The 27778-nt window shown below is 46.6% G+C and overlaps 1 protein-coding gene across 1 annotated transcript; it reads right to left on the bottom strand.

Moving 5' to 3' along the window:
- Nucleotides 1-1336: 1336 nt before the first annotated feature.
- On the bottom strand, nucleotides 1337-27778 carry B4GALT4 (beta-1,4-galactosyltransferase 4). Its single transcript, XM_056858374.1, has 6 exons — nucleotides 27436-27778; nucleotides 24730-24962; nucleotides 19844-20031; nucleotides 15049-15171; nucleotides 2019-2123; nucleotides 1337-1497 (listed from the first exon to the last, which is right to left on the bottom strand). Exons 1-6 carry the CDS (start codon nucleotides 27719-27721, stop codon nucleotides 1356-1358), a joined length of 1077 nt encoding a protein of 358 aa, XP_056714352.1. The 5' UTR covers nucleotides 27722-27778; the 3' UTR covers nucleotides 1337-1355.

The following is a 27778-nucleotide window of genomic DNA, read 5'->3' as shown; positions in this document are numbered from 1 at the left end:
TTAAAAACCGCCATTCACCATAAGCATGGCTTGTTTCAAAAGGCTGGGCAAGTATACTATAAGCAGGTATGTAATAATAATCACTAAACGATTTCTGTTCAAGTGTCAAGGGCACTTCTCCCCTGTGAAGTGATTACCACCATTTGTGCAGGCGATACAATGCAGAAATATCTACGCTTCACCCTTTGTAAGTAGAATAGACATATCTATCTTTTCCCTTACTCGTATGTGAAAAGTATAGTTCTAATGCTGGAGTTAAGTCTGTGTCACTGGGCTTGTTCTGGAAGTGGCTCCCAACCAGATACCTTGAACTGTGTAAGAACCTTTCCATTTGAGCATCTACATTAAGAACACCTTTCTGCTGACTATATTCCTGATTTTTTTTAAAAAAAACCCACTATGGGGTCATTTCTCCCAGGAAATGTTCCACTTCATTCTCCACAACAAAACAGGTGACACTTCTAATATGAAGTGCTGGGAGGGGCTGTGGCTCAGTAGTAGAGCATCTGCTTGGATATAGAAGGTCCCAGATTCTTTCCCCCAATACCCAGTCTCTTTCCCCATCACATAACATGGCTGCCCTTATGGCTATTTCTGAGCGCAAAGTATCTACTATGCAAAAGGGGGAGGAGTACACAGGCTCATGAGTATTTGCACGGTTCCCTCTGATTTGTTTATATAAACATGAAATCTACACTTACATACTGTTAGTAGAAATTAGCTGCAGAATTCAGTGGGCTTCTCGCAGCTCCTTTTAGCTAACAATGTAATTGGAAAGCATAACAAGGCTGTAGAGATACTATATTTTATTTGAGTGTTAAAATCTCCCACATTCTCGTAATGGCTGTTACAGGACAGCATTATGTACCTTCCCCTCAGTCAGTGATGAGTATTCGTTCCACTGGCTGCAGGAAACCCAGTTTGCAGCATGGTTTGCCTATTTTTTAAAAAAGGGTTTGCGCTCTGGGTGAAAAAAGCCCTTTGTCTTTGCATCACTGAAGGATGGCACTGGGTTGTCTCTATATTCCAGTTCCTATTTTAGAAAGGTAGAAATTCAAAATCAGCTGATTGCCCTTTCCCCAGGAGGGAATACCAAAGTTTTGTCCGTGGGGGGGGGGGGGGGAGACAGTTTCATGGAGACATTCTCCCAAGTCAGCCTTAATCAACAGCGCCGTCCAAGTCCAAGATGAAAAATACTGCAATGGTACCCAAGTGGAGGACATTCTTGTACCTCTGCAGTGTAGTTGCTGCTAGGAAACCTCTGACTAAGAGCCCTTAAAAGCTGCTGCAGTTCTGTTCACTTGGAAATTCTTTTCCATTCCCCCCATTAATTCATTGTTGCAAGAGAGAGACTGTTACGAGGTCTTGACTGGCATGCCGAAATCCACAGTGATGTTGGTGTACAAAGGATTGTATTCCACCGAGAGCAGCTTGTAAGAACAGGAGTTTAGACCATCTGTTTTCCATACTCGAGATACCTGACGCAAGAGATTCATCCTGAGCAAATTTAAAAGGGGTGGTGGTGAGGGGAGAGACAACAAGTTAAAGACCGGAAAATGTTAGAGCTATGGAAGCAGAAGAAACCTAAATTCTAGCAGCATAATGTGTAGTAAACAGCAACTTGAAAGGTAGCCGACTCCTCTAATGAGTACATCTGTATGTAGTTTCTTGCCAGGTTTTGGTCTTGCATTATTTAAAATCTACTCACATGCGGTGATTGGCCGTGCTCTTTGACTGCACACCACATTCCTCCTGTTCCCCCACCCACATATTTATAATCAAAAGAAGGGCAGGAGTCATGGTTAGGTGATAAAGCACATGCTCTGCATGTAGAATGTCCCAGGTTCAATCCCTGGTTATCTCTAACTAAAAAATCCCAAGGAGAGAGGCTAGAATAGACTTGAGACCCTGAAGACTCATGATCCTGTAGTGCTTTACTGCCTGTTAGAGTAGACAATCTGTATTCTAGGGACCAACAGTGTGATTTCTTCGCAAGATCATGCCTCGCCCTAACCCACCTCTGTCCGTTTGCCTCATTGCCTCTGTCTCTCGTGTGGAAGATCATGGTGTACTTGGCTACGTTAGGGGACGGTCGGATCACTTTCCACCTCTGCATGTCAACCCTGAAAACGAAGTAGCAGAGAGTGAGCAGTAGCGGTAAGCATGCCACAGGGATACTGGGAAAGAGAGGAAAAAGAACTAGGAAATTAACCATGAGATAGTATCAAAGATATATTCAGTAAAATGACAGGGACTCCAACACATGTTCCACAGCAACCACTGCACAGCTTGCCACTATCTTCTGATGAAGGATGAGTGAGGAGTAGAGCTACTCAAGACATTTTTGTATAGCGGCTTTCTGCCGCCACCTCTGCTTTTTTGACATGTGACGCATCAACTTCCATCGTATGATTTAATGGCTGGGGCCCAAATTTTTGCACCCTGTTGATTCATTAAGCCCTGCCAATCTGGTTATGCCACCAGGTTATCCCTCCCCCATCCCCTCTAATTCCACGGTCAATGCTTCCTTTCACAAGAGAGCGGGGTCTGTTTAGACATGCAAAAACCAGAGACAGAAAAACCCCAGTTTTAAAACTTTTCAAAAATTGCATTTAGCAGAAAGAAGGTGCAAACATTGCTTAATAGCATGGAGTTTTCAAAACAATGAACACTTTCCCTAAGCTTTGGTCACAGAGTATCCCCCCCATGGCTAGCAGAACACAGGAGAAAAAAATGGTGGGGGGCAATAAAACAAGTAATTCCTTAATGTAACTACCTTACAACAGGTTCCTTGCTGGCCTATTTTCCTTGGTCCAGACCCTGCATCAAACCAACAGACGCATGCTCTCCGTGCGAGGGTGTGTTTTCCCATCCACAGCAACTACCTTGCTGAACAACTCTAGGAAATGCACACTGAGCTTTTAGGAAAAACAGAGTTTCACTTACCTGTAACTGTTGTTCATCTGATGGTTCTTCTATGCAGTAACACATTGGGACTGCGCAGGCCAGCCACGGATAAGATTTGTCAGCTTCTAGCAAAATCCAAAAGAGTGCTCCCCTCCCTTGGGGTATGCAGACTCCCCGCCCCTCAGTCACATGTCCCAAGGAGGAGGGGGCACTCTTCCCTCCAGTTCTCCAACCTGCCGCCATGGAACCAACACCTAGAAAAGGAACGGTCCCGCAACGGGGGAAGGAGGGAGGGAATGTGTTACTGCATAGAAGAACCATCTGATGAACAACAGTTACAGGTAAGTGAAACTCTGTTTTTCATCTGAATGGCTTCTATGCAGTCCCACATTGGGAGAATAGCGAGCTCACTTACCAGGATGGTGGGTGCGGGACATTCACCGGAACAAGGACTGCAGCACTGCATGTCCTACAGCTGCATCTCTCGCTGAATCCACATCCATAGCGTAATGCTTCATAAACGTAGAGGGAGTAGACCAGGTGGCAGCTTTGCAGATGTCCCGGAGGTCTATCTTTGAGGAAAAGGCTGTAGAAGCCGCATACGCCCTGGTGGAATGTGCCTTGATCATAGTTGGGCATTCTTGATGGGCAAGATCGTAGGCAAGCTTGATAGTAGATGTGATCCACCTCGACAGAGTCTGAGGAGAAGCCCGACAACCTCTACGGCTTCCTCCGAAGCAAACGAAAAGGTCATCATCCTTACGAAAGGACAGAGCGATGGATATAAAAAAGGGGGGCTCTCCTGACATCGAGTGAGTGTAATGCCCTATGGAATTTAGTATAAGGAGGGGAGTGTGAGAGTGCTGATAAGTCACTCACTCTCCGCGCTGAGGTAATCGCGACCAGAAATGCCGCTTTAAACGAGAGCAGAGCCAATTCGCAGGTAGCCAATGGCTCAAAGGGAGGTCTCATCAGTTGAGAAAGCACTAATGATAGACTCCACTGAGGAATCGGGGGGGGGGTGTGACGGGAGGGTACAAATTAGTAAGACCTCTTAAGAACTTCTTGGAAAGGGGATGAGAAAAAAACTGGAAAAGAATCAATATCCGGGCGAAAAGCCAATATGGCGGCCAAATAAACTTGAATGGAGGAATTAGATAAACCCTCATCTTTAAGGAACAACACATACTCAAACACAACAGATAATGGGCAGGTAATTGGCGAAACATTAGCCCAATCAGAAAAGCGTTTCCACTTTGCGTCGTAGGAGCGACGCGTAGAAGACTTGAGAGAGTGAAGGAGGACCCTAGCCACCCTGTCCGACCACTGCCCTAGGGTAGCACTCTCCAGGCTGCTAGTTGAAGGTCGGGAGGGGAGTGGGAGGGATCCCTCGGGAGAAGGATGTAGTTCCCCCGCGCAAGTGACATGAGAACTGCGAACCAAGACCTCCTGGGCCAAAAAGGAGTAAGGATGGCATCTGTCTTGTCTTGGATTACCTTGGCTAGGACCTTCTGAATCAGAGGGAACGGTGGAAAAATGTAAAAGAGGGTTCCGTTCCAGAGTATCTGGAAGGCATCCCCCATTGAACCCTGGCCGTTCCCCGCCCTCGAATAAAAAGTGGGGCACACTGCATTGAGGTGCATCGCAAACAGGTCTACTTGGGGGTGACCCCATTGGTGGAACAATTGATTGAGGCAATCGCTGCCCAGGACGTTTTCGTGTGCCTGGTTGGGAAATTGACTCAGGGCATCCGCTAGCATGTTGTTCTTGCCTGCAATGTGGATCGCCACTAGGGTGGTGTTGTGATTGATGGCCCACTCCCAAATGCTGGTGGCTTCCTTGGAGAGCGAAACGGACCCTGTGCCGCCCTGTTTGTTTAAGTAATACAGGGCGGCGGAGCTGTCTGTGGCGATCTGAATGTGCCATCCGTCCAGGTGCCCTGTAAACGAAGACAGAGCGAGACGGATGGCACGAAGTTCAAGCAGACTGATGTGAAGTGTAGACTCTATGGGAGTAAACACCCTGGGAGGTCAGGTTACCACAGTGAGCCCCCCACCCCGAGAGGGAAGCGTCAGTGAACAGGAACCTGTTAGGAGATGGTTTGTGAAAAGGTACACCCGCCAAAATGTTGGTGTCATGAACCCACCACTGTAGGGAAGAGATTACGTATCTGGGAATGGTCAGACACTTGTATTGTGGGTCAACATTCGAGTCTGAAAACTCGAAGAAACCAGTTTTGTAGTGGGAGCATTCGAAGTCTGGCGAATTCCACCACAGCTGTGGTGGAAGTCATGAGGCCTAACAGCTTCTGTATATTGTGGGCCGTTTGAAACCTTTTCTTTGCAAATCTTGTCACCATGCCTTTAATGGCACCGGCTCTTTGAGTGGGGAGAAAGGCTCTGGCCAAACGAGTGTCTATATGCGCACCAATGAATGTTTGGATTTCGGCAGGAATCAATTTGGACTTCTCAAAATTAACTAAGAGACCCAGTTCATGTAGTGTGGATAGAATGAAGATAGAATGAAGTCCACTTGCGTGGACAATTCAGACTGCGAGTGGGCCACCACTAACCAGTCATCAAGGTACGGGAATATTACACAACCCTTGAGGGCTAAGTGGGCTACCACAACAGCGAGACACTTCATGAAAGTTCTGGGTGCCGTAGAAAGTCCGAACGGCAACACATCGTACTGATAACACTTATCGTCACATCTGAACCTTAAATATTGGCGACATTCCTCGTGAATCGCTATATGAAAATAAGCATCACAGAGGTCTAGTACCACAAGCCACATGTGACTATTCAAAAGGGGAAGAACCTCTGGAAGCGTAAGCATACGGAACTTCCTAGTCTTAACAAAAACGTTGAGATCCTGGAGGTCCAGGATAGGTCGTTTCCCTCCGCCCTTCTTATCTACCAGAAAAAAATGGGACTAAAACCCATGATTCTGTTGCGAGGACGAGACCTCCGAAATGGTTCCCTTGGACAGGAGAGCCTGAATTTCTTGCAGCAATAGATCAGGGGCAGGTGACGAGGAATGGCTCATGGGCCTATAGGGAGGTAGCATGTCAAATTCAATAAAGTAACCAACTTTTATTATTTGAAGAACCCAAACATCGTTAGTGATCAAAGACCAGGCATGAAAGAAAGCCGACGGGCGATCACGAAAACAAACAGACACGTCTAGTCATGCCTGTTTTGGTTTGTTGAAGGCACCAGGCGCCCCTTGTTGACCCTTATGTGATCTGGATTTGGGAAATTTCCTATCCTGATAGGGTCTGGGAAAGGATGGGCGGAAGGAGGGGTGCTGAAAGGAACCCTGAAAACGGTAAGGACGGTTGGGCTGATTAGCCTGACGGCCAAAGTAGCAGCGTTTAGTGACAGGAGCTTGATGGGTAATCCCAAGGGATTTCGCATTTGATTTATTTTTCTTCAAGCGATCCAAAAAGGTGTCAGTTTGGTCGCTGAACAGCGATACCCCCTCGAAGGGAAGGTCTTCAATACGGGCCTTAGTGTCATGGGGAAGTGCCGACTGACGCAGCCAGGCGTGCCTGTGGATTACGATAGCAGAGGCTATGACCTTGCTGGATGAATTTGCTACATGGCAAGCAGCCGTTAACTGCTGTTTCGCTAGGGACATGCCCTCGGATTGGACAGCTAGAACTGAGGGATGCTGGTCTTCTGGCAGAATAGCAATTTGAGGGGATATACGATCCCAGAGGGCATATTGGTACCTTGCCATCATGGCAAGGAAATTAGAAATCCGGACACTGACAGCCGTAGATGAATAAACCTTCCTGGATAGGAATAGGATAGGGAAGACCGCAGGGCCTTTACCAGGGGTGTGAAGGATATCCATCACATCCTCAACAGAACCGGAATCCTCCGGTTTGAACTCAATATTAAGGGCTTTCGCCATACGAATTAACTGCTCAGCATAAGAGCAAATATCCCCAGGAGGGGAAGGAGGTTTAGAGTCCCAACAATGTCCTTTGGCGATTGCATGGAGGTACGGGACTCATCATCATCAGCCGAATCAGGCAAGAAGGAAGGGTCATAATCAGAACAATAAGTGTCCCTTGACCGAGAAGGAGATCTGGAAGGACGTGGCTCACGAGTATGCCCTTGCCTTGAGTGGGCGGACTCGGAGCGGCGTAAACTCTGCTGAAGCCACCTGGGCCCTGCTCGGAATTGGGGCCGAGGGGGTAACCAGGGTAAGAGGAGGAGAGTCCTCGATAACGATGTGAAGCTCAGCAGAATCCGAAGGACGAGGCGCCTCGTTTTGCGAACGGCGCCGCGAAGACGTCAGGTCCGATTGGCGTCAAGCAGATTTGGACGACCTTGAAGGCGAACGACGCCATGCCAATGGCGACTTCGAAGTCGATTGGCGCCGAAAAGATTTCGGCAACCTAGAGGGCGGTCGACGCCGGGGGGATTTTGAGCGGGAAACACGCTTTGATGAGCCGCGGCCATCTTGAGAGCCTGGAGCTATAAACTTTGCTGGCCGAAGGACGACCGAGGACGGCTTTTTAGAGGGGGCAACCCCAGTGGATCTTCTGGACGGGGAACCCACCACAGATTTAGCCTTACCGGTCGTAGGGCCAGGATCGACAGGATTATCTTGCGGGCGGAGAGACTCCTTGTAGAGATGGGAGGTGAGACGAGTGGTGCGGTCTCTCAAGGCCTTGGCAGTAAGTTTACCACAACTCTTACAAGTTGCAGCAACATGGCCTTCTCCCAAACAAAGGAGGCATTCCTTATGAGGATCGGTCTTCGCTACCTTCGCACCGCAAGAAGAACATTTCTTGAAGGGTGGAACCTTTTTGGGCTCCATTCCTAGAGACGAAGCTAGACACGTTCTCTCTCCTTGGCGGTAGAAAGAGAACTGGAGGGAAGAGTGCCCCCTCCTCCTTGGGTCATGTGACCGAGGGCCGGGGAGTCTGCATGCCCCAAGAGAGGGGAGCAATCTTTTGGATTCTGCTAGAAGCTGACAAATCTTATCCGTGGCTGGCCTGCGCCTGCGCAGTCCCAATGTGGGACTGCATAGAAGCCATTCAGATGAAAGAGTGATTTATAAGCTTCCCCCGGGGTCCTGCCCTCTTTTCTAGAGATGAGTTACAAATTCCATTTTTATGGAGTACACATCTGCACTTAAATGAACATGGAAAAATACACATGCTGCCCTACGCACACAAAAGAGTGACCGCATACTGACAGGATCATGCACAACACCCCTTCCCAGTGTGCAGTGTAGCAGCGCCAAAGTGACACGAGACTCCTGTCTGGTTTTGTTACCATACACTAACATGGCTTTTTTTTTCTGCCATCAAATCACATCTGCCTTACGGCAACCCCTGGTGGGGTTTTCAAGGCAAGAGGCAGCCAGAGGTGGTTTGCCATTGCCTGCCTCTGTGTCTCCCATCCAAAGACTGACCAAGGCCAACTCTGCTTAGCTTCCGAGATCTGATGAGATCGGGCTAGCATGGCCTAACAGCTCAGGAATGAAGTATCCATTTAGAGATTTATACCCAGCTTTCTGGGGGTAAAATGTAGACAACTGGGAAAGTCAATGGCAAACCACCCTGTAAATATAGTCTGCCTAGTAAACGTCAGGATGAGACGTCACCCCATGGGACAGTAATGACCCGGTGCTTGCACAGGGGACTACCTTTACCTTCCCCGCCCCCAGAGTACCAGCCCAAATAGCCCAGCTTAGCCCAAGCTTGGAAGCTAAGCAGGGTTGGCCACAATTAGTACTTGGACAGAAGACTACAGAGGAAGTCCAAGGTTGCTATGTAGAGAAAGGCAATAGTAAGCCTCTGCTTATCTCTTGCCTGGAATGCCCCATGGATGGGGTGCCGTGAGTCAGCGGAAACTTGATGGCACATTCTTCTTTTCTCACCATTGGGGACCCAAAGAAGTTAATGCCGTGGCTGTCCCCTCCTCTGTCTTATCCTCACAACAACCACACTGTGAGGCAGGTTAGCCGGAAAGAGGATGACTGGTCTAGGGTCAAGTTTCCCACAGTCAAGTTTCCCCGGGAAATTGTAGTTAGGGTGCAGCCAGAGGCTTCATTCTGATCAGAACTCTAAAAGAGTGCAGTCCTTTCAGGGTCATCTGTACCATTAGGCTCTTTACATTAAGACATTAAATGAATGGGCTGTTCGCCTAAAGGAGACACACGCACACACACACAAAAAAGGAAAAGGAAAAAGACACCGACTTCCCCTGCCAGATTGTCAATGGGAATTGCTACCCTCTCCTGGACGCATTGAAAAATGCAGCACTGAGGAACTTTCTTTGAGTAAAGTCTATGTCACAGAAAGAAAGGAAAACCCTCATTCAGAGGTGGTTTGCCATTGCCTGCCTCCATGCCACAACCCTGGTATTCCTAGGAGGTCTACCATCCAAATACTTGCCAGGGTCGACCCTGCCTAGCTTCTGAGATCTGAGGAGATCAGTCTAGCCTGGGCTACCCAGGTCAGGGCTTCTGATATCTTACGTCCCACCAGTCACTCTGTTAGTCCCACCAAGACAGAAACAAAGAGCCCATTTTCCCTAAGAAAGTAGGGTTGCCAGCTCTGGGTTGGGAAATACCTGGAGATAGGAGTGGAGCCTGAGGAGGGAGGGGTTTGGGGAGGGGAGGGACTTCAATGCTATAGAATCCAATTGCCAAAGCAGCCATTTTCTCCAGGGGAACTGATCTATATTTGCTGGAGATCAGTTGTAATAGTAGGAGATCTCCAGCTAGTACCTGGAGGTTGGCAACCCTATAAGAAAGACATTTATATGGTTACAGGCATTCTTTAGTACGACAAGCATGACAAAAAATTACAGATAAATCATCTGTGGCAGGCACGGTTGGGCATGTCACACTAGCAAGTGGATATGGAGACTGAGGGAGAGTGAATTCTTAGTCTTGTTATGAAAACCCCACATGCCACCTAGTTTATTTCTGCATACCACTAGACAAGAACCACTGCTTTACTGCATAGAGAAGCTGACAGGCACTACATTAAGGCAGAAGATAGAGAGTACTTCACACAACATAAGAATGGCCCTGCTGGATCAGACCAAGGCCCATCAAGTCCAGCAGTCTGTTCACACAGTGACCAACCAGGTGCCTCTAGGAAGCCACAAACAAGACGTGAGCAGCAGCACCATCCTGCCTGTGTTCCACCACACCCAAAATAATAGGCATGCTCCTCTGATACTAGAGAGAATAGGTATGCAGCATGACCAGTATCCATTCTAACTAATAGCCATGAATACCCCTCTCCTCCATGAATATGTCCACTCCCCTCTTAAAGCCTTCCAAGCTGGCAGCCATCACCACATCCTGGAGCAGGGAGTTCCACAATTTAACTATGCGTTGTGTGAAAAAATACTTCCTTTTACCGGTTTTAATAATCTCTCGCCCTCCAGCTTTAGCAGATGACCCCGTGTTCTAGTATTATGGGAGAGGGAGAAAAACTTCTCTCCAAACCATGCATAATTTTATAGACCTCTATCATATCTCCCCTTAGCCGCCTTCTTTCCAAGCTAAACAGCCCTAAGTGTCTTAACCGCTCCGCATAGGACAGTTGCTCCAGTCCCCTAATCATTTTGGTTGCTCTTTTCTGCACCTTCTCAAGCTCTGTAATATCCTTTTTTAGGTGTGGTGACCAGAACTGTACACAATATTCAAAGTATGGTCTCACCATAGATTTGTACAAGGGCAGTATATCAGCAGTTTTATTTTCTATTACTTGTCTAATTATGGCCAGCATAGAATTTGCCTTTTTTACAGCAGCCGCACACTGGGTTGACATCTTCATTGAGGTATCCACTATCACCCCAAGATCCCTTTCTTGGTCTGTTGCTGCCAGCACAGATCCCATCAGTGTATATGTGAAGTTGGGATTTTTTGCCCCAATATGCATCACTTTACACTTACTCACATTGAATCTCATTTGCCATTTTAATGCCCATTCTTCCAGTATGCAGAGATCCTTCTGGAGCTCTTCACAGTCCGATTTTGTTTTAACCACCCTAAATAATTTGGTGTCATCTGCAAACTTAGCTACTTCACTGTTTAACCCCAACTCCAGGTCATTGATGAACAGGTTGAAAAGCACTGGTCCGAACACAGATCCCTGAGGCACCCCACTGCTCACATCCCGCCATTGTGAGAACTGATGATTGTACAACATATAATCAGCATTTACTTGTGTGGACCAACACTTTGTTTTCAAATGCACAGGCTTTAGTAAAGAGCATAGGGAGGAGCAGAAACCAGAAACCTAAACAGTCCCCCAAAATAACAAACTGCAAAATTACAAAGATTAAAAATTCCAGCTTACCCAATTTGTTGGGTAAAGTTGCTACAAATAACTTTACGATAGACTAAAAAGAGAGTTTTTATAGCAAGTGTTTTAAGGATCTATTTGTGTTGTACTGTTGTAGAATCACTCTTGTCTTATTGTGTTTTTATTTGTTTGGGCAGTTGGAAATCGTTTTTTGTATATGCTTCTGTATTTGTTTGGCTGTTAGCCGTATTTTTTTAAAATAAAATTTAAATTTAAATAAAAATCCCAGCTTTTTAAATAGGTGCTTAGCTGGACAAGATGTGAGGACCCCTCATAACAGCTGATTAAGAAGAAATCAAAGTATTCCCAGGGATGGTCTAGCTGCAAAAACGAAGCGGTAAAAAGCCAACAGGGTTAGCTTTTGGGAAAAGAATATTACAGAGCGGCTATGTTCCATTTTCAACGTTTTCCCGAAGCCCTAGACAGCAGGCTGGTTAAGCAAACAGCCACAAATTCAACGCAAAGGGACAAGTTCAGCAAATGTCATGCCTCCCTGGTGTCACCAAGTCATCGCCAGACAATACAACAGGTGGTCCCCAACATGCCCTTTTCTTGCAGCCAGTCAAAAAAAGAACAATGCTCCTATCTTTGGGTTTCATCAAGTTTGCGGTATTTGTGTTCTTGCAAATGGCAGCGGTGTTGATTTTCAGGGAGGAGGGCAAACAGAATGGACTATCTCTCTAGGGGTGCAATAAATAGTTCCTGTAAGGAAAAGGCACAGGGCCAATTAAATCGCCAGCTCAGGTGGCAAGTGCGGTTCCCGAATGGAAGGAGAACAGCAGGCTATCCAGACATCTGACTTGAAGAAACTAGTTTACAATAGCCATTTTACAGCACTCCTAATATTTTAATAGGAAATTTATTAGAACACCAACTTTAAAAAATAAAATCTAGTGAAGAGGGATGCGGCACTGACTACACACTTACCATTCCAGATTCAAAATTTATGAAGACGTGACAATTATTCACTTCAGAAGTTAGCATTTAGACATCCTGGGGACCAAACAGCTGCACTGTTGAGAACCTACCCCAGTGGTTCCCAAACGTTTCGGGCCACCGCCCCCTTGGTTCCACAAACTCAACCCCAGTGCCCCCTACCCTCTCCTATAAATGGTGTTATTCAAAATAGGGGTTTGCATGACTCACTAAAGAAGATAATAACAATAAAATTTCAAAACAGTAACTATTAACTGTACATCTGTTCAAAATCAAATTAAAACCTTTTAGTTGAAATGTATTCAACAAAACTAATGAACTTGATCCAGTGGTACCAGCTCTTCAAAGTCTGGGGGGGAAATTCTGATCATTTCCACCAAATTTGCCAGCATGGTGCCATAGCTTGATCTATTGTAAATTAGTGAACAACACAGTTGAAGGAGCCCACCTCTAGCACCCCCCTGTTGCCCCCTTGCCTTTTAGGGCCCCCCCAGTAATCCCACCTCCCCCCAGGGGGTGGTACTGTCCACTTTGGGAACCACTGCCCTACACAGTTTCCTCCAAGGGCACAGCCTTGTGCTAAGCACAGTCTATCTGACCCATTAATATATAGATAGTCTCTTGCTATGAAAACCCCAAAAGGGGTCGCCATAAGTCGGCTGCGACTTGAAGGCACTTTACACACACACAATATATAGAAAGAACTTGATTCTATCAGCCTTTCCAGGTACTATGGCTGACCTGTGAAGACAACACAACCGTCGCTGCACCTTCCAGATCACATCACTTTATGACCTGATGGACAGTCGTGATTTTACTGGCACTCAAAAAAGGTAAGCCAAGTGGCTGGTAAATTGTAATTCTTATCCCTAGAAAGCAATTGTGCTGGACAAATCTTGCCCTGTGCAAGGAAGTCATCCTAGCTGTGACTAAGGGTGTGCAGTCAGATATTACCGACCCAATAAAATACCCAATATTTCAAGCACCGGGCCAGCAATATATGATACTGCTCCTGCCTTCCCAACACACCTGGCTAATTCCAGCATTGGTGCTCTTAATAATATCAAAATTGGGGATCCTACTGGAAAGGCAGGAGCAGCTAGGGAGGAGGGACTGCTTCCCAGCTGGTCGGCAGCACATCTGCCTGTAAACTTTAAAGAAGAAAAAGAAGAGTTGGTTTTTATACCTCGCTTTTCTCTACCGAAAGGAGTCTCAAAGCGGCTTACAATCACCTCCCCCCGCCACAACAGGCACCTTGTGAGGTAGGTGGGGCTGAGAGAGTTTCGAGAGAACTGTGACTAGCCCAAAGTCACTCATCAGGCTTCATGTGGAGGAGCAGGGAATCAAACCTGGTTCTCCAGATTAGAGTCCGCTGCTCATGTGGAGGAGCAGGGAATCAAACCCAGTTCTCCATATTAGTACACCACTCTTAACTGCTAAACCATGCTGAAAAGGGCCATTATTTTCAATGGGGAGGCCCAGTCCTCCCAATTACAGGGGGGAGGGGAGATGTCCCTTTCTCTCTCTCCTTTCCCTCTTTTAATTCCACATATATAATTCCACATGGGACAACAATACTCTTGCTATTTTATTAAAGCAATACTCGTGCCCTTCCCAATTTTTCAATATAGAATTTAAATGATATTCTTTCACATGCATAGCCCAATCTAGGACTTCAATGCTCTACTTACCCGTACCATTTTGAATGCCCTGCCCGTTTTAGATTTATCCTTATTCCCTCCTCCCATTTCTTTGGTGGCTGCATGCTCACCAGCTCCAGCGTTCCAGGGCATAACTGGTACAAATTTAAACGCTGATCTGCCTTTGGACATCAAAGAGAGCTCCACCTCCCTCTGTTACGCGAGGATATTGCTCAATATGACAAGCACTACTAAAGCATTAAGAAAAAGCAGCTTTAATGGGAATACCCCCAACCGGGGGGGGGGGGGGAATCTACATGCAAAGAAGGAAAAATGTTAAATGGTTTATTTGCAGAAACACCTTGATGATTAGATAAAGAATGAGAAGTTTCTGCTCATAGAATCATAGAGTTGGAAGGGACCACCAGGGTCAAGTCCAACCCCCTGCACAATGCAGGAAATTCACAACTACCTCCCCCCCACACCTAGTGACCAGAAGATGGCCAAGATGTCCTCCCTCTCATCATCTGCCTAAGGTCACAGAATCAGCATTGCTGACAGATGGCCATCTAACCTCTTCTTAAAAACCTCCAGGGAAGGAGAGCTTACCACCTCTCGAGGAAGCCTGTTCCACTGAGGAACCGCTCTAACTGTTAGAAAATTCTTCCTAATGTCTAGACGGAAACTCTTTTGATTTAATTTCAACCCATTGGTTCTGGTCCGACCTTCTTGGGCAACAGAAAACAACTCGGCACCATCCTCAATATGACAGCCCCTCAAGTACTTGAACATGGTTATCATATCCCCTCTCAGTCTTCTCCTCTTCAGGCTAAGCATACCCAGCTCCTTCAACCTTTCCTCATAGGACTTGGGTCTCCAGACCCCTCACCATCTTTGTTGCCCTCCTCTGGACACGTTCCAGCTTGTCTACATCTTTTTTAAATTGTGGTGTCCAAAACTGAACACAGTACTCTAGTTGCTCGTTAGCTCTTGGGTCAAAAGACTAACCCTCTCACTGAACCAGCTGCTTCAATCTACTGTTCCTTTTTATAGTCTGTACTTTTATAAAGGGAGTCTGGTGCCCTTCGTTAGGCAACCTGTCAAATCCCACACCTTGTCCTCTTCAAATAGCAGATTCCACTTCACCATTCATCTTGAGCCGCACTTGAGTCATTACCGAAGAAGCCACCCACTCCCCCTTAGGCGTTTAATTACCTGAGTCGAAGGTCGTCATCTTCTCCTCCCCAGCCCCAGTAGTTGTTAGAAAAGCCATTCACTTTGGAAAACTGCTCCCTTGTTAGAGCAGTTACACCTCCAAAGTATCCTTGGTAACGCAACCTGGGAACACATGCAGGGGGTGGGGGGGAGAGAGAAGAGTTTTTTTAAGTGGCAAAAAACCAGAATACACATTATTTGTACCAGAAACACAGTTTATTATCTGACTGAACTCCAAACCTACCCCCGCCCCAAAAGAGAAAAGAAACTTTTATGAAACTGCTTCCAATGAGTCATAGCTTTTTACCAGGAAGAACCATTTGGTACCAGCTCCAAAAACTGAAAAACATCACTTTGCACAAGAAGCATATTACAGAACCCCTCCCTGGCCACATGTCCTTTTAAAAAACTTCAGCACAAAAAGCCACTTTCCTGATGCTTTTAATGCCAACCTAAAAACTCCAGCACAAAAAGCCACTTTCCTGATGCTTTTAATGCCAGGACAGTCTTCAGGCTGTCCTGCAACCGAGCACAACCCTCCCAACGCAAAGCCGTTTAAAGGCGTGACAAGGGTTAATCCAGCCCCTAGATTGGATCCTTGAACCACCCCCCACCCCCCAAAATCCATTCTGATTACTCTGAAGAACCTTGAGTTGGGCACGGTGGCCACAGGTGTTGGCGGCTACAATGAACAAAAATAATCTTTCCTAAGGGGAAGCAGCCTAACCGTGTGATCCCAAGGCTCAGAGATGCTGCAAAGGCCCGTCAAAGACGATAACACATTCCTTAATGAGAAGACGGAGGTGGCACATCTCAGCCATACATAAAACTGATGAGTTACAAAGTTGCTTATATAAGCCAACAACCTTGAACGCATCTCTGTGTGCTGATGGAGATGGGTATGGACAACTGAAAGGGTTCCTTGGATGAAAGCGAATGATGAGAAAGGGAGTTTTCTTGGAAGATACTGGTCATGTTGAACCCCCCAAAGGAATTTGGTAATACATTTTAATAATTAGATAAGCAGGAAAAAAATGTCATTTCTCCTAAGTATGAAAGGGGTGGCCTCTGGAGGAGGAGAAAGAAGAAGTGGAAGAAGAAGAGTTGGCTTTTATATGCCGACTTTATCTACCACTTAAGAAAGAATCAAACCGGCTTACAATCACCTTCCCTTCCCCACAACAGACACCCTGTCAGGTAGGTGAGGCTGAGAGAGCTCTAAGAGAGCTGTGACTAGCCCAAGGTCACCCAGCTGGCCTTATGTTTAGGAGTGGGGAAACCAACCCGGCTCACCAGATTAGTGTCTGCCGCTCACGTGGAGGAGTGGGGACTCAAACCTGGTTCTCCAGATTAGAATCCACCACTCCTAACCACTACACCATGCTGTATAAAAGTGTATAAAAGGCTAAATCAGAATTAGGAACAGACTTTCTTCTCTGAAGTTCTAAAACTTTTTTCTCCCCCCACTTTTAATGCTGTTTGCGGGGTCTTTGTGTTTTGCTTCTTTCCATCCTTTCACAGTGCTCTATTGTTTTGCTTCTTTTTGATTTGGTTTCCTTTTTAAGGATTCCATCTGAAAACTAAGAAAAGGCAGCTATGCAAAGCAATTTAGAGATACAAAGTAACTTACATGGCTTAGCTTTCAACTAGAGGAGATGGAGGTGATTGGGGATTCAGGCTACCACATATTTTCTTGTTAAATCAATTATGATTGGTCCTTAAATCTTTTTTTAATTTGGAATGTGGTGTTGGAAGAGAGTTTTACGGATAACAGGGGCAGCTAAAAACACAAAATAAGTGGGACCTATAGCAAATCAAGCCTCTCCTTAGAAGCTAAAATGACTAAACTGAGGCTATCATTCTTTGATCACATTATGAGAAGAGTCACTACAAAAGACAATCATGTTAGGAAAAGTTGAAGGCAGCAGGAAAAAAGGAAGACCCAACGTGAGATAGATTGACTCAATTAAGGAAGCCATGGCCCTCTGTTTGCAAGACCTGAGCGAGGCTGGAGGTCATTAATTCATAGGGTTGCCATAAGTCGGAAGTGACTTGGTTTCTGTGGTTCTTGTTTTGTTTGTTATATCCTTTAAAGGAAAAGTTGAAGGCAGCAGGAAAAGAGGAAGATCCAATGTGAGATGTGTTGACGCTATAAAGGAAGCCCCTGCCCTCAGTTTGCAGGACCTGAGCAATGCTGTTAACTGCAGGACGTTCTGGAGGTCATTAATTCATAGGGTGGCCAGAAGTCATAAGCGACTTTATGGCACTTACCACTCACACATCATTTCCTTTTATTGGTGTTTTTCATTTATATATCTCAACTATGGTTTTTCTAATTGCTTTCTATCTGAAATGCATTAGAAGTTTGACCATTTTTCTACAGCTCGTGTTTTCGTGTCTTTTTGTGCCTTTTCTTATTTTGCTGGATTGTACATTGTGCTTAATAAATCATTTCCATTTATTGTGATCAAGTAATGGGTCTGTGGGTTCCCCTCTGCTCAGAGCTGGCCCACTAGGCCAAATGACAACCTAGGCTTGCAAAAGGCAAGCAAGGAAGCCTCCTTTTTCTTATAAGAGGCGGGAATACCACTGTGGATAGCCAGCGTTGGCTTCCAGGTCAACCACAGGAAGGAAACCTCCACCTGGAAGCACCCTAAGGCTTCTAAATGAGATTACTGTTTAAGGTCTCGGTCTTTACAGCAGTGATAGGCAACTAGTAGCATAATGAACAGTTTCCATTTGGAGAAGCTCACCAGCTGCATCTGTGTGTCTCTGGGGCTCCTAGCATACAAAGGCCTTTCAGCCTTCTCCACAGAAATATTCAGGAGGAAAACCATCAGAATCATACGGCTACACCATCCATATGTTTCCTGCTATCTTCTGCTCTTCTGCAAGATAAGCTTGTTTATAGCCCCAGCTAGCTCTCAGTAAATAACTGTGGGACGGGGAGCTCTTGCTTGGCCCTAGGCTGACCTTGGGACAATCTCCTTGCCAGCCTCAGAGTGTACACAGCCAGGGCTCTTGGCATTATCCCATCTCCAGCTTCAAAGCAATAAATTAAAAGAGCAAATGTGTGCCGTACAAATAAAAAGGTACCCCCAATCTGCTCTTTATCAGCTAAAGGATCATAAACCTTGGTCAAAGGTGTATTATTCCTCAAGAGTTATAGATATAAAGGGCTGGGGTGGCTAAGCTGATCAACAGATAATAAGGTTAGATATTGTTTGGCAAAGCTATCATACAACATCCTTTTTTTAAAGTGGAGATGTCGGAGACTGAACCTGGAACTCTCTGCAAACAAAGCAGGTCCTCTACCCCACAGAGCCACCGCTCCTCCCTGAAACAAACCAAGTCCATGTCCCTGGGACACAGCCTGGACAGGTGAGAGATTTTTATTAAACCAGTGGAAAAAGGATTGCAGACTTAAAATATAGACCAGGTAAGATAACAAGGAAGAGCCCCGTGGTGCAGAGTGGTAAGCTGCGGTACTGCAGACAACAGCTCTGCTCACAACCTGAGTTCGATCCCGATGGAAGTCGGTTTCAGGTAGCCGGCTCAAGGTTGACTCAGCCTTCCATCCTTCTGAGGTCGGTAAAATGACTACCTAGCTTGCTGGGGGTAACGTGTAGATGACTGGGGAAGGCACTGGCAAGCCACCCTATAGTCTGCCTGGTAAATGTCGGGATGTGACATCACCCCATAAGTCAGGAATGACCTGCTGCTTGCACCTTTTAAGATAACAAGCAGTTAAGTCTCCCTGCAGAAAGAAAAGATGTAACAGGCATTCATCCCATTTTGCACTGGGCCAATAATGCAAAGAGCTCAAAAAGGCAGCTCCCATCGCAACCACACAGTTGCGCAAGCCACTTGGAAAGGAGGAAGAGAACAAAAGAGCGGGAACAGTTCCAGTCTTGTTTACATTCCCACGGTTGCACCATGGAAATCTTGCTGGGATTTCCGACTTATTGTGCAGAAGCACCAATAAAAGAATACGTGAAGGAGGGGCCCAGGGCTCAGCGGCAGAGTATCCGCTGGGCACGCAGAAGTCCCCAGGTTCTATCCCCAGCATCTCCAGGTAGAAGGATCCGGAAGGAGATGATGTGAAAGACCTCTCCGCCTGAGACTATGCAGAGCTGCTGCAGGTCTGAACGGACATCCTGGCCTTTATAGATCAGTGGCCTGATTCAGTGTAAGGCCTCAGCAAGTCGGGGCGGGGGGAGAGAGATAGTGCAAGGTAAAACCTGCTTGATCACAAGTCAGAAAACCAGGAACTTTATTCTGGACCACAACACTCCTAGTCTTATCTAAAATCAGGGACATTCTCTCCGAACGTCAGCTTCCCATTAGAGAAAATACTCTCTGAAAGAGTTTTGTCTGGATAGATTTAAATGAATATTGTTTACATGTTTCAGTTGGCTCCTGCTTCAGCTGGGAGTACCCTTCCCTCTGGCTTTGAAGCGCCGTTGAAACGGCCACAGGGCAGGCAAGGATTTGCCAAGTACTCCACCACCACACCTGGATCTGTCTTGGCTTAGAGTCCTCTCCCCAAGGAACCTTTATATAGAATTTATTTTCTTTTTTTAAGTTTATATTCCTGTGAGCCGCTTTGGGACTGGCTTTAGCAGAAAAGTGGATTAAAAATAAGTAGATTTCAGCGAAGGTCTCCAAGACAACGGAAAGGATGAGCAGGAGGGCACGATATAGAGCTCAATCGTTTTGTGTGCGAAAAAGTTGCATGTGAACGAACGCTGCTTCGAAAGAAGGCAAAGCTTTCTTCTGCCCTGGCCCAGCCTACCTGTATCCCGTGCTGTTTCTGCCCACCACCAGGTGCTTCGGCTGACTTCCACAGGTGTAAATGTTGTAGTCGTTCTCCGGCACCAGGTCCACGTCGTGGAATATGAAGCAGTCCCAGTCCTCCTCCTTCAGGGCTTCCAAGTAGCCGACGTTCAGCAGTTTTGCTCGGTTAAACTTGGCATCGCCCGCCTGCAAACCAACAACGACGGCAACAACAAAAAAGAGAGAGGTGAAAACTGATTCACGGCATGCCCGTCAAGTCTAGGAGAGTCTTGTGCCAAGATTCTGTCCTCATCAAACATATTTACTAGATTCTTCCCACCTCACAGCAATTGTATCCAGAAACAGCAGCTGAAGAAACAGGACCTGTGGGGTGATTAAATGAGGCAGGACAGACGAGTCTTAACTAGATAAATCATTTTTAAAGGGCTTGGGCTCCAGTCCAGCGCCAATCTCAGGCAGTCGGCTGCACAAATGGACTTGCAGCTCTCTGGGTTAGGATGTACGCTGCCACATGCATAACTGGGGCCTGTATGGGTGCTGAACACACACATGGACACATGAAGCCACCTTATACTGATTCAGACCCTTGGTCCATCAAAGTCAGTATTGTCTATTCAGATGGGAGCGGCTCTCCAGGGTCTCAGGCAGGGGTCTTTCACATTGCCTACTTGCCTAGTCCCTTTAACTGGAGATGCCGGGGATTGAACCTGGGACCTTCTGCATGCCAAGCAGATGCTCTACCACTGAGCCACAGCCCCTCCCCATAAAGAAACTGTGTACCTACCCCCCACTCCCATATATGGAGCTCTATGTTTGGGGCAAATCTGCCTTCATCCCTCTGCTGTCCAGGGGGATGCCATACCTAGCTTGTCCAGTTAGATGCGAGTCCAGTAGCACACATGAACACATGAAGCTGCCTTATACTGAATCAGACCCTTGGTCCATCAAAGTCAGTATTGTCTACTCAGACCGGCAGCGGCTCTCCAGGGTCTCAGGCAGAGGTCTTTCACATCACCTGCTTGCCTGGTCCCTTTAACTGGAGATGCCAGGGATTGAACCTGGGACCTTCTGCATGCCAAGCAGAGGCTCTACCACTGAGCCACGGACCCTCCCCTGAAGTGGGAATGGAGATGGACAAGCGGAGGCACAGTGGCCACGGGTGTTGATGGCTACTTCTGCACAAAGGCATCCCTTGCTGGAACAGGGCACCCATCACTTAGATCTCTCAGGGCTTGCCCTCCTCCATCAACTTTATGCATTATGCAAAGTCAGCCACCAAAAAAAAAGGAAAAAAAAGAAACAGGGCTTGAGCTTTCAGACAAAATACTTGGCACTAATAGCTCAAAGATTAACAAAGACATAAATTTGTTCCACTCAAAAAGTATCCAGTATTAATGACTGTGTGCGGGGAGGGGGAATCTCTCCATCCTGTGAGCGATAGTACAATTAGCTTAAACATTAGCATTCAGTTTCCAAAAATAAATGTTAAAAATACAGGACGACAGCATCTTTCCTTTCATTATAATACATCATGTAACTTGCATTTAAAAAAAAAAAAAAAAACAATAGCAGAATGGCCTATTATACCTACTTTTCTAATACACCTAAGCCTATATTGTTTATTCTACTGCAAGTAATTCTAATGAAAACAATGACAACATTCTCTTTTTAAGAACTTGCGACCACACTTTCAGCCCAGTTGCCCATTTCAAAAGCCTGGTGACTCTTGAGAATGACGGCAGAAATACGGATTCTCAAAAGCATTCAGAGCATGTCTGGACCAGCGATCGTCAGGCCAAACAGGAAATGAATAAAAGCCTTCCTGGAAAAAGGTGTCACGTTTGCTGCTTATTACGAAGCCAGCTTTATAAAACCAAATGCTGACAAAACAAAAATTAATGCTAGGCTATTCATTGCTTGTGTTTTAAACTAGTCAACGTGGGTATATTGTTACAAGGACAGCCGGTGCAGACCAAGAAAGCAAATGTTCAATTTAGGGGCCGTGGCTCAGTGGTAGAGCCTCAGCTTTGCATGCAGAAGGTCCCAGGTTCAATTCCTGGCATCTCCAGTAAAAAAGATCAGGCAGTAGGTGATGTGAAAGACCTCTGCCTGAGACCCTGGAGAGCCACTGCCAGTCTGCATAGACAGTACTGACTTCGATGGACCAAGGGTCTGATTCACTATAAGGCAGCGTCATGTGTGTTTTACGCAACCATTGGAAGGGGCTGTGGCTCAGTGGTAAGAGCATTTGCTTGGAATGAAGGTCCCAGGTTCAATCCCCGGCATCTCCAGTTAAAGGGACTAGGCAAGTAGGTGATATGAAAGACCTCTTCCTGAAACCCTGGAGAGCTGCCGTCGGTCTGAGTAGACAATACTGACTTTGATGGACCAAGGGTCTGATTCAGTAAAAGGCAGTTTCATGTGTAGATTCAAAACTCTGGTTACATGCAGGTTCCTACAATTAACAGATGTAGCAGCTCCTGTCTGTGTAAATGAAGTTTCCCTTCTTCATGAGTCTCAGCTGCTGCACACACACAAAAAGATGGGGGTGCCTCTGAGCCACTACTCTAATGCAGCCCCTCCTACCAGCTCTGCCTCAACTTTGACCCTAAGCGGCCCCCTCCCACATCTCCCCAGCTATCATTCCTTCTGAAGCTGCTTTAGACGAAGTGGTCCATTTAGCTTAGTACTCTGGCTAGAAGCAACCCTCCAGGATTCCAGACAGAGATGCATCTTTAGACCCTCTTTCTGAAGATGCCAAGAATTGAACTTGATGGGAACTGGGGCCTTTTGCACGCCTGGCAAGTGATGAAGGGACCATGGCTAAGTGGTAGAGTGTCTGCTTTACATATAGGCTCAATCCCTAGTACCTCCAGTTAAAAGGATCAGGCAACAGGTGATATGAAAGATCTCTATCTGAGTCCCTGGGGAGCAGCTGCCAGTCAGAGGAGACAATACTGGCTTTGATAGACCAACCCAATGTAAGAGTTTCACATGTCGCTCTACCGTCCATCAACACTCTTTCCCCATTTACTGACCACTTCTGTACAGCACCTCAACCCAGTAACGTTCCTCATTTTAGATGCTGCGGCCTACAGCTCTGTTAAGAATGGTCTGAATGTAAATCTTTGATTATGAGAGAGAGGTTGTAAAGGGTTTGCAGTGGTGCAGTGGTTAAGAGTGGCAGACCCTATTCTGGAGAACTGGTTTCAATTCCCCACTCCTCCACATGAAACCAGTTGGGTGACCTTGGGCTAGTCACAGTTCTCTCCGACTTCTCTCAGCCCCACCTACCTCACAAGGTATCTGTTGTGGGGAGGGGAAGGGAAGGCGATTGCAAGTCGCTTTGAGACTCCTTGAGGTAGAGGAAAGCAGGGTATAAAAACCAACCCTCCTCCTTTTCATTTCAATAAGCCACATCAGCAGATTTGAGTCTGCGCTGCCTCCCCACTGGTGCCCACAAAATTCACTTGGGTTTGTCAAAGTCCAGGGGAATTTCAAGCTGTGCCTTTGATAATAGACTGTCTGGCAACAGAAGAACCTCTTGGACCTTGCAGAACCTCCATCTCTTCAACCTCAATTCCAGGCCACTCAAATAAGCCAGCAGCACAGACGGAAAATGAACGCAACCCTCCCAGCCTTGTTTACTCAACCCAAACGAGTAACTCCTGATTCTGCCCTCATAGTAAAAATATAAGGAGGGCTCTGCTGCATCAGACCAAAGTCCCTCTACTCCAGCATCCTGTTTCTCACGTCAGTTAGCCAGATGTTTCCTGAAAGTTCTCAGTGGGCCATGCAGGCAAGAGACCTCACCCACTGGTTTTGCCCCAGCAACTGGTAATTCAGTTGTATGCTGCCTAGCAAGACAATACCCATAAGTAGTCATTGATGCAATTTAGAAGTGTGGTTCCTCAAGTCTATCATTCTGCAGGATGCATAAAACAAAACTGTTCGGAATGGCACTTTTTTAAAAAAAAGGGAATAGTGATGAGCAAAAGCTGAATTCGCAGGAAGGGCACTTCCCGTAAAGGTAACAGGCTTCTAATTTTAACTGCCTGTGAAAATTTCAAGCAGTTTTCCTTCTCCCCCATTTATATTGCATTACTCCTTAGGTATATTATACCATCTTTATTTTCATTGTTTCATTTATTTCATTGTGATATCCAGTTTATTGGATTGTTGTTCTCCAGTTGTGAAATGCAGATTCCACAAAACACAGGACGCTGTTTTGATACTCTGTCAGACCACTGGTGCATTAAGGTTGGTATTGTCTACTCAGACTGGCAATGGCTCTCCAAGAGTCTGAGGAAGAGGTCTTTCGCTTCACCTCCCACCTGATCTTTTTAACTGGAGATGCCAGAGATTGAATTGGAGACCTTCTGCAGGCCAAGCAGACACTGTATTTATTTATTTAATAACATTTCACTGTATGCGGCCACAAGGAGACAATTGTTAAACACAAACCAAGCCCCAGGACAGAGGCAAGCAACTATTTGAGCCAGGAATATTTTTTTCAAGGCCACCGGCTTTGAAAATAACCACGCTTTAGCAACAGTGCATGAAGTTAATTTGCCACCAGCTCGCTTAATTCATTTGATCAGCTTTAAGCTTTGCAGTGGAAGACGTAAGGAACTCATCAGCACCGATGCACACAGGGACTCTTAAGTGTTGGTAACACACTGAGACAGATATGTATTAGAGTTGGGCAGAAGAGATCTAGGGCTTGCCTTAGGCACTGGTGTAGAGAACTCCAATGGAACACATAGGCACGACAGGCAAAGAATGTACCCAGGGAGGCTGGGAGAAATACCAACAAGGCAGCAAGGTTTGGATACAGCCCCCAGTCCTAGATGCAGAGCAAGTCGGTTTTCTATATGGGCTCACCTGGTGAATCACAAAGATGCCATAGTCCAGCTGCTGCCGTTGCAGGAACGGGTGAAGGTGCTCCAGCAGGTACAGCAGGTGCCTCTCTCGACTGCGGTGTGGGATCAAGATGGCCACTTTCTGCTGAGCTAAGCAGTCTTCTGGCCGATGCCGTCCCTTCGCCACCCGAGGATTCTCCTTCTGCACCTCTTCCAGGGTGAGAGAGGCCCTGAAGGTAAGCTTGCTGGGGCCCCCTATTGGAAAAGACAAGCGTTCAGCCTCATATCTGCAAACCGGTCTTCTTTAAGCTTTAAACAGCTAATTTAAGTTAAAGATATTGGTACCAAGCAGTGTGCGTGGACGGAGGTTATGTCATGATGTTTTATCTATGAACTTCCTAATTTGCAACAAAACCATTTGAGTACAGAATCCTGGTAAGCAATTAGATTTGCTGTAAATGTTCGAGGGCATTTTTACAAAGGGATCAAAATTGCAGTAGAATGGAACAGTCCAGGAGGCGGCCTTTATAAAGGAATAGGATAGTAGCCAATTGCAAAGTTTACTGTATGTATCATTTTGCTTTTACTGAGCTGTCTTCTACCTTTGTAATATAGTATCTGCACTGTTTACAGTATATCATGCCTTAAACACTTTTCTGTTTGCATGGCTTCTTAAATTTCTGTAATCCTAGTCCTATTCCATTGTTACTGGATGTCTTGTGCTGACTGACTGAATTGTTTCCTAGATCTTCTAAGCCACTTTGAGGCCCAGCAAGAAAAGCGGGCTGTAAACAAAGTAAATAAATAAAAGTGTGCTTACGGAAGAGAAAGATGAGGCTGGCGGGCCGTATTTCTCCCCTCCTCCCCCCAACTTCTCCAGGATCACGGCCAACCGAGCCCTCATCTCACCAGTCAAACCTGATTCAGAGCCTGCCCAGAGCTACCAGGTGATAGTGCAGTCGTAACAAAAGGATTTTTAGTTCTATGTTTTTAACTTAGATTGTAGTGTATTATATATAGATTGTTGGAAACTGCCCTGAGCCCGACCTGGTCGGGAAAGGGCGGGCTAAAAAATAAAATAATAAAACAAACAAACAATAAATAAAAATAAAATATAAATAAAATAAACACCAGACTGGAAACTGGCAAATGCACAGCTCAGAAGGCAATGCTGGCAACAGAAGGAAACCCAGGGAATGCCTGCAGCAAGCTCAACGATAATTGCGGCCAGATTCTTACATGACAAGTGTGGCACAGCATGTTAAGCTGCAGTACTGCAGTCAAAAGCTCTGCTCACGACCTGAGTTCGATCCCAACAGAAGTTAGTTTCAGGTAGCCGGCTCAAGGTTGACTCAGCCTTCCATCCTTCCGAGGTCGGTGAAATGAGTACCCAGCTTGCTGGGGGTAAAGGGAAGATGACTGGGGAAGGCACTGGCAAACCACCCCGTAAACAAAGTCTGCCTTGGAAACATTGGGATGTGACGTCACCCTATGGGTCAGGAATGACCCAGTGCTTGCACAGGGGACCTTTACCTTTTTAAGTGTGGTGCGGATTTCCCAAGGCTCTGGGCATTCCAGCATTTCCTGAATAATGGAAGCCCAGGATATAGCTGGCCTTGTGGGTGGGAAAGCTCCCGCATTACTTTTGGCCCCCAGGGAGATGAAGCTCTGATATGGGACCTGGCCAATCCATGCAATTCTGGTAGTCAACCATTACCAGGGCAGCCTTTGGGTTCCCACGCTGCACCAGTAAAACAGATCAGGCTCTAAAAGGGTGGTAAAGACAGAAGGTGCCCTCTCTCTTTCCCAGGGGCACCATTGTTTCCAGGGAAGATCAGTGCGGCCCCAGTTATCAGTCAAACAAGGAGCAGCCACAAGGCGTTTGCTCGCCCCCTACCAAAAAGCACACTCAAGTTGCTATAGGCCTGCAGCCAGGATAACAAGGGTCATTGATGCATGGAAGGTTTTGCCTTGGATCTGCTGCTCTCTAGATGCACATTTTCCCCCATGCAGAGTTTTGAGAATTTGGATGGGGGAAATGTGCATCTAGAGAGCAGCAAATCCAAGGCAAAACCTCCCATGCATAAATGGCCAAGGATGCCACTCCTGTCTCTGTCACCAGCCAGAAGGGCTCTTGAGTGTTTATGTCAATGGGTTTAATCTGCTGCATGTAAGATGCCTCGAGGATCATTTGAGGAAAAGATGGGGTATAAATCTTCAAAACAGCAAATAGAAGAGCCATACCAAACACAGGAGGACAGCACCAAGAAGCAGAACATAGAAGAAGAAGAGTTGTTTTTTATATGCTGACTTTCTCTACCACTTAAAGAAGACTCAAACCGGCTTACAATCACCTTCCCTTCCCCTCCCCACAACAGACACCCTGGGAGAGTGTGACTAGCCCAAGGTCACCCAGCAAGCTTCATGTGCAGGAGTGGGGAAACAAATCCAGTTCACCAGATTAGCCTCCGCCGCTCATGTGGAGGAGTGGGGAATCAAACCCGGTTCTCCAGATCAGAGTCCACCGCTCCAAACCGATACACCACACTGGCTCTCCAAAACAGAAAGAAGAAAGCCTCGTTTTCAAATGCTAATGGCTTTTCAGGCCCACACTGAACTCACATTCAACTCAAGCCACAAGTAATGCACTGTGCAGCCTTCTTAGCCTCTGGCCTCTAAAACCAAGCAAGATCTTCTATTCAAAACTCACAAGAGTCAGGCCACTTACGAAGGTAGGGAGACAGAGAAGGGCAAAGGGACTTTGTGGCGGGCAGTTTCACAGTTGGCAGCTTCACTGTAGGCCCAGCTTGCCTGTCCAGGCCTTCCTTTTGCTCTTCGGCACTAGCGGTCGGTTTCCTGAAGCCTGCCGCCGCGCTTTTGGCTCGAGGCGTCTCGTGCACTGCATCGACCAGGTAAGAGCAGGTGGCCCAGCCCACCAGCAAAATGCACGCGGTGAAGAGCATCAGCAGCTTGAGCTTGTAGGAGACGTGAAGGCAGGCATAGCTCAAGCCCATGGCCCTTCCGGGGTTACGAGCTCCTCCCTCGGCACGGACCCGGACGTAGCCCCAGCG

The sequence above is a fragment of the Euleptes europaea genome, chromosome 12, assembly GCF_029931775.1.
Source record: "Euleptes europaea isolate rEulEur1 chromosome 12, rEulEur1.hap1, whole genome shotgun sequence".
Classification (NCBI taxonomy): Eukaryota; Metazoa; Chordata; class Lepidosauria; order Squamata; family Sphaerodactylidae; genus Euleptes; species Euleptes europaea.
Note: the sequence above shows the minus strand (reverse complement) of the source record. Positions and strands in the feature narration are given on the sequence as shown.

What these genes read in the sequence shown, in the direction of transcription:
- B4GALT4 (XM_056858374.1), bottom strand. Translation starts at nt 27,721, where the DNA reads ATGGGCTTGAGCTATGCCTGCCTTCACGTCTCCTACAAGCTCAAGCTG. An exon ending in GCATCTTTGTGATTCACCAG is followed by an intron (nt 20,032 to 24,729) that starts GTGAGCCCATAT and finishes GTTGGTTTGCAG; the next exon opens with GCGGGCGATGCCAAGTTTAA. An exon ending in AATGAGGCAAACGGACAGAG is followed by an intron (nt 1,498 to 2,018) that starts GTGGGTTAGGGC and finishes AAATTTGCTCAG; the next exon opens with GATGAATCTCTTGCGTCAGG.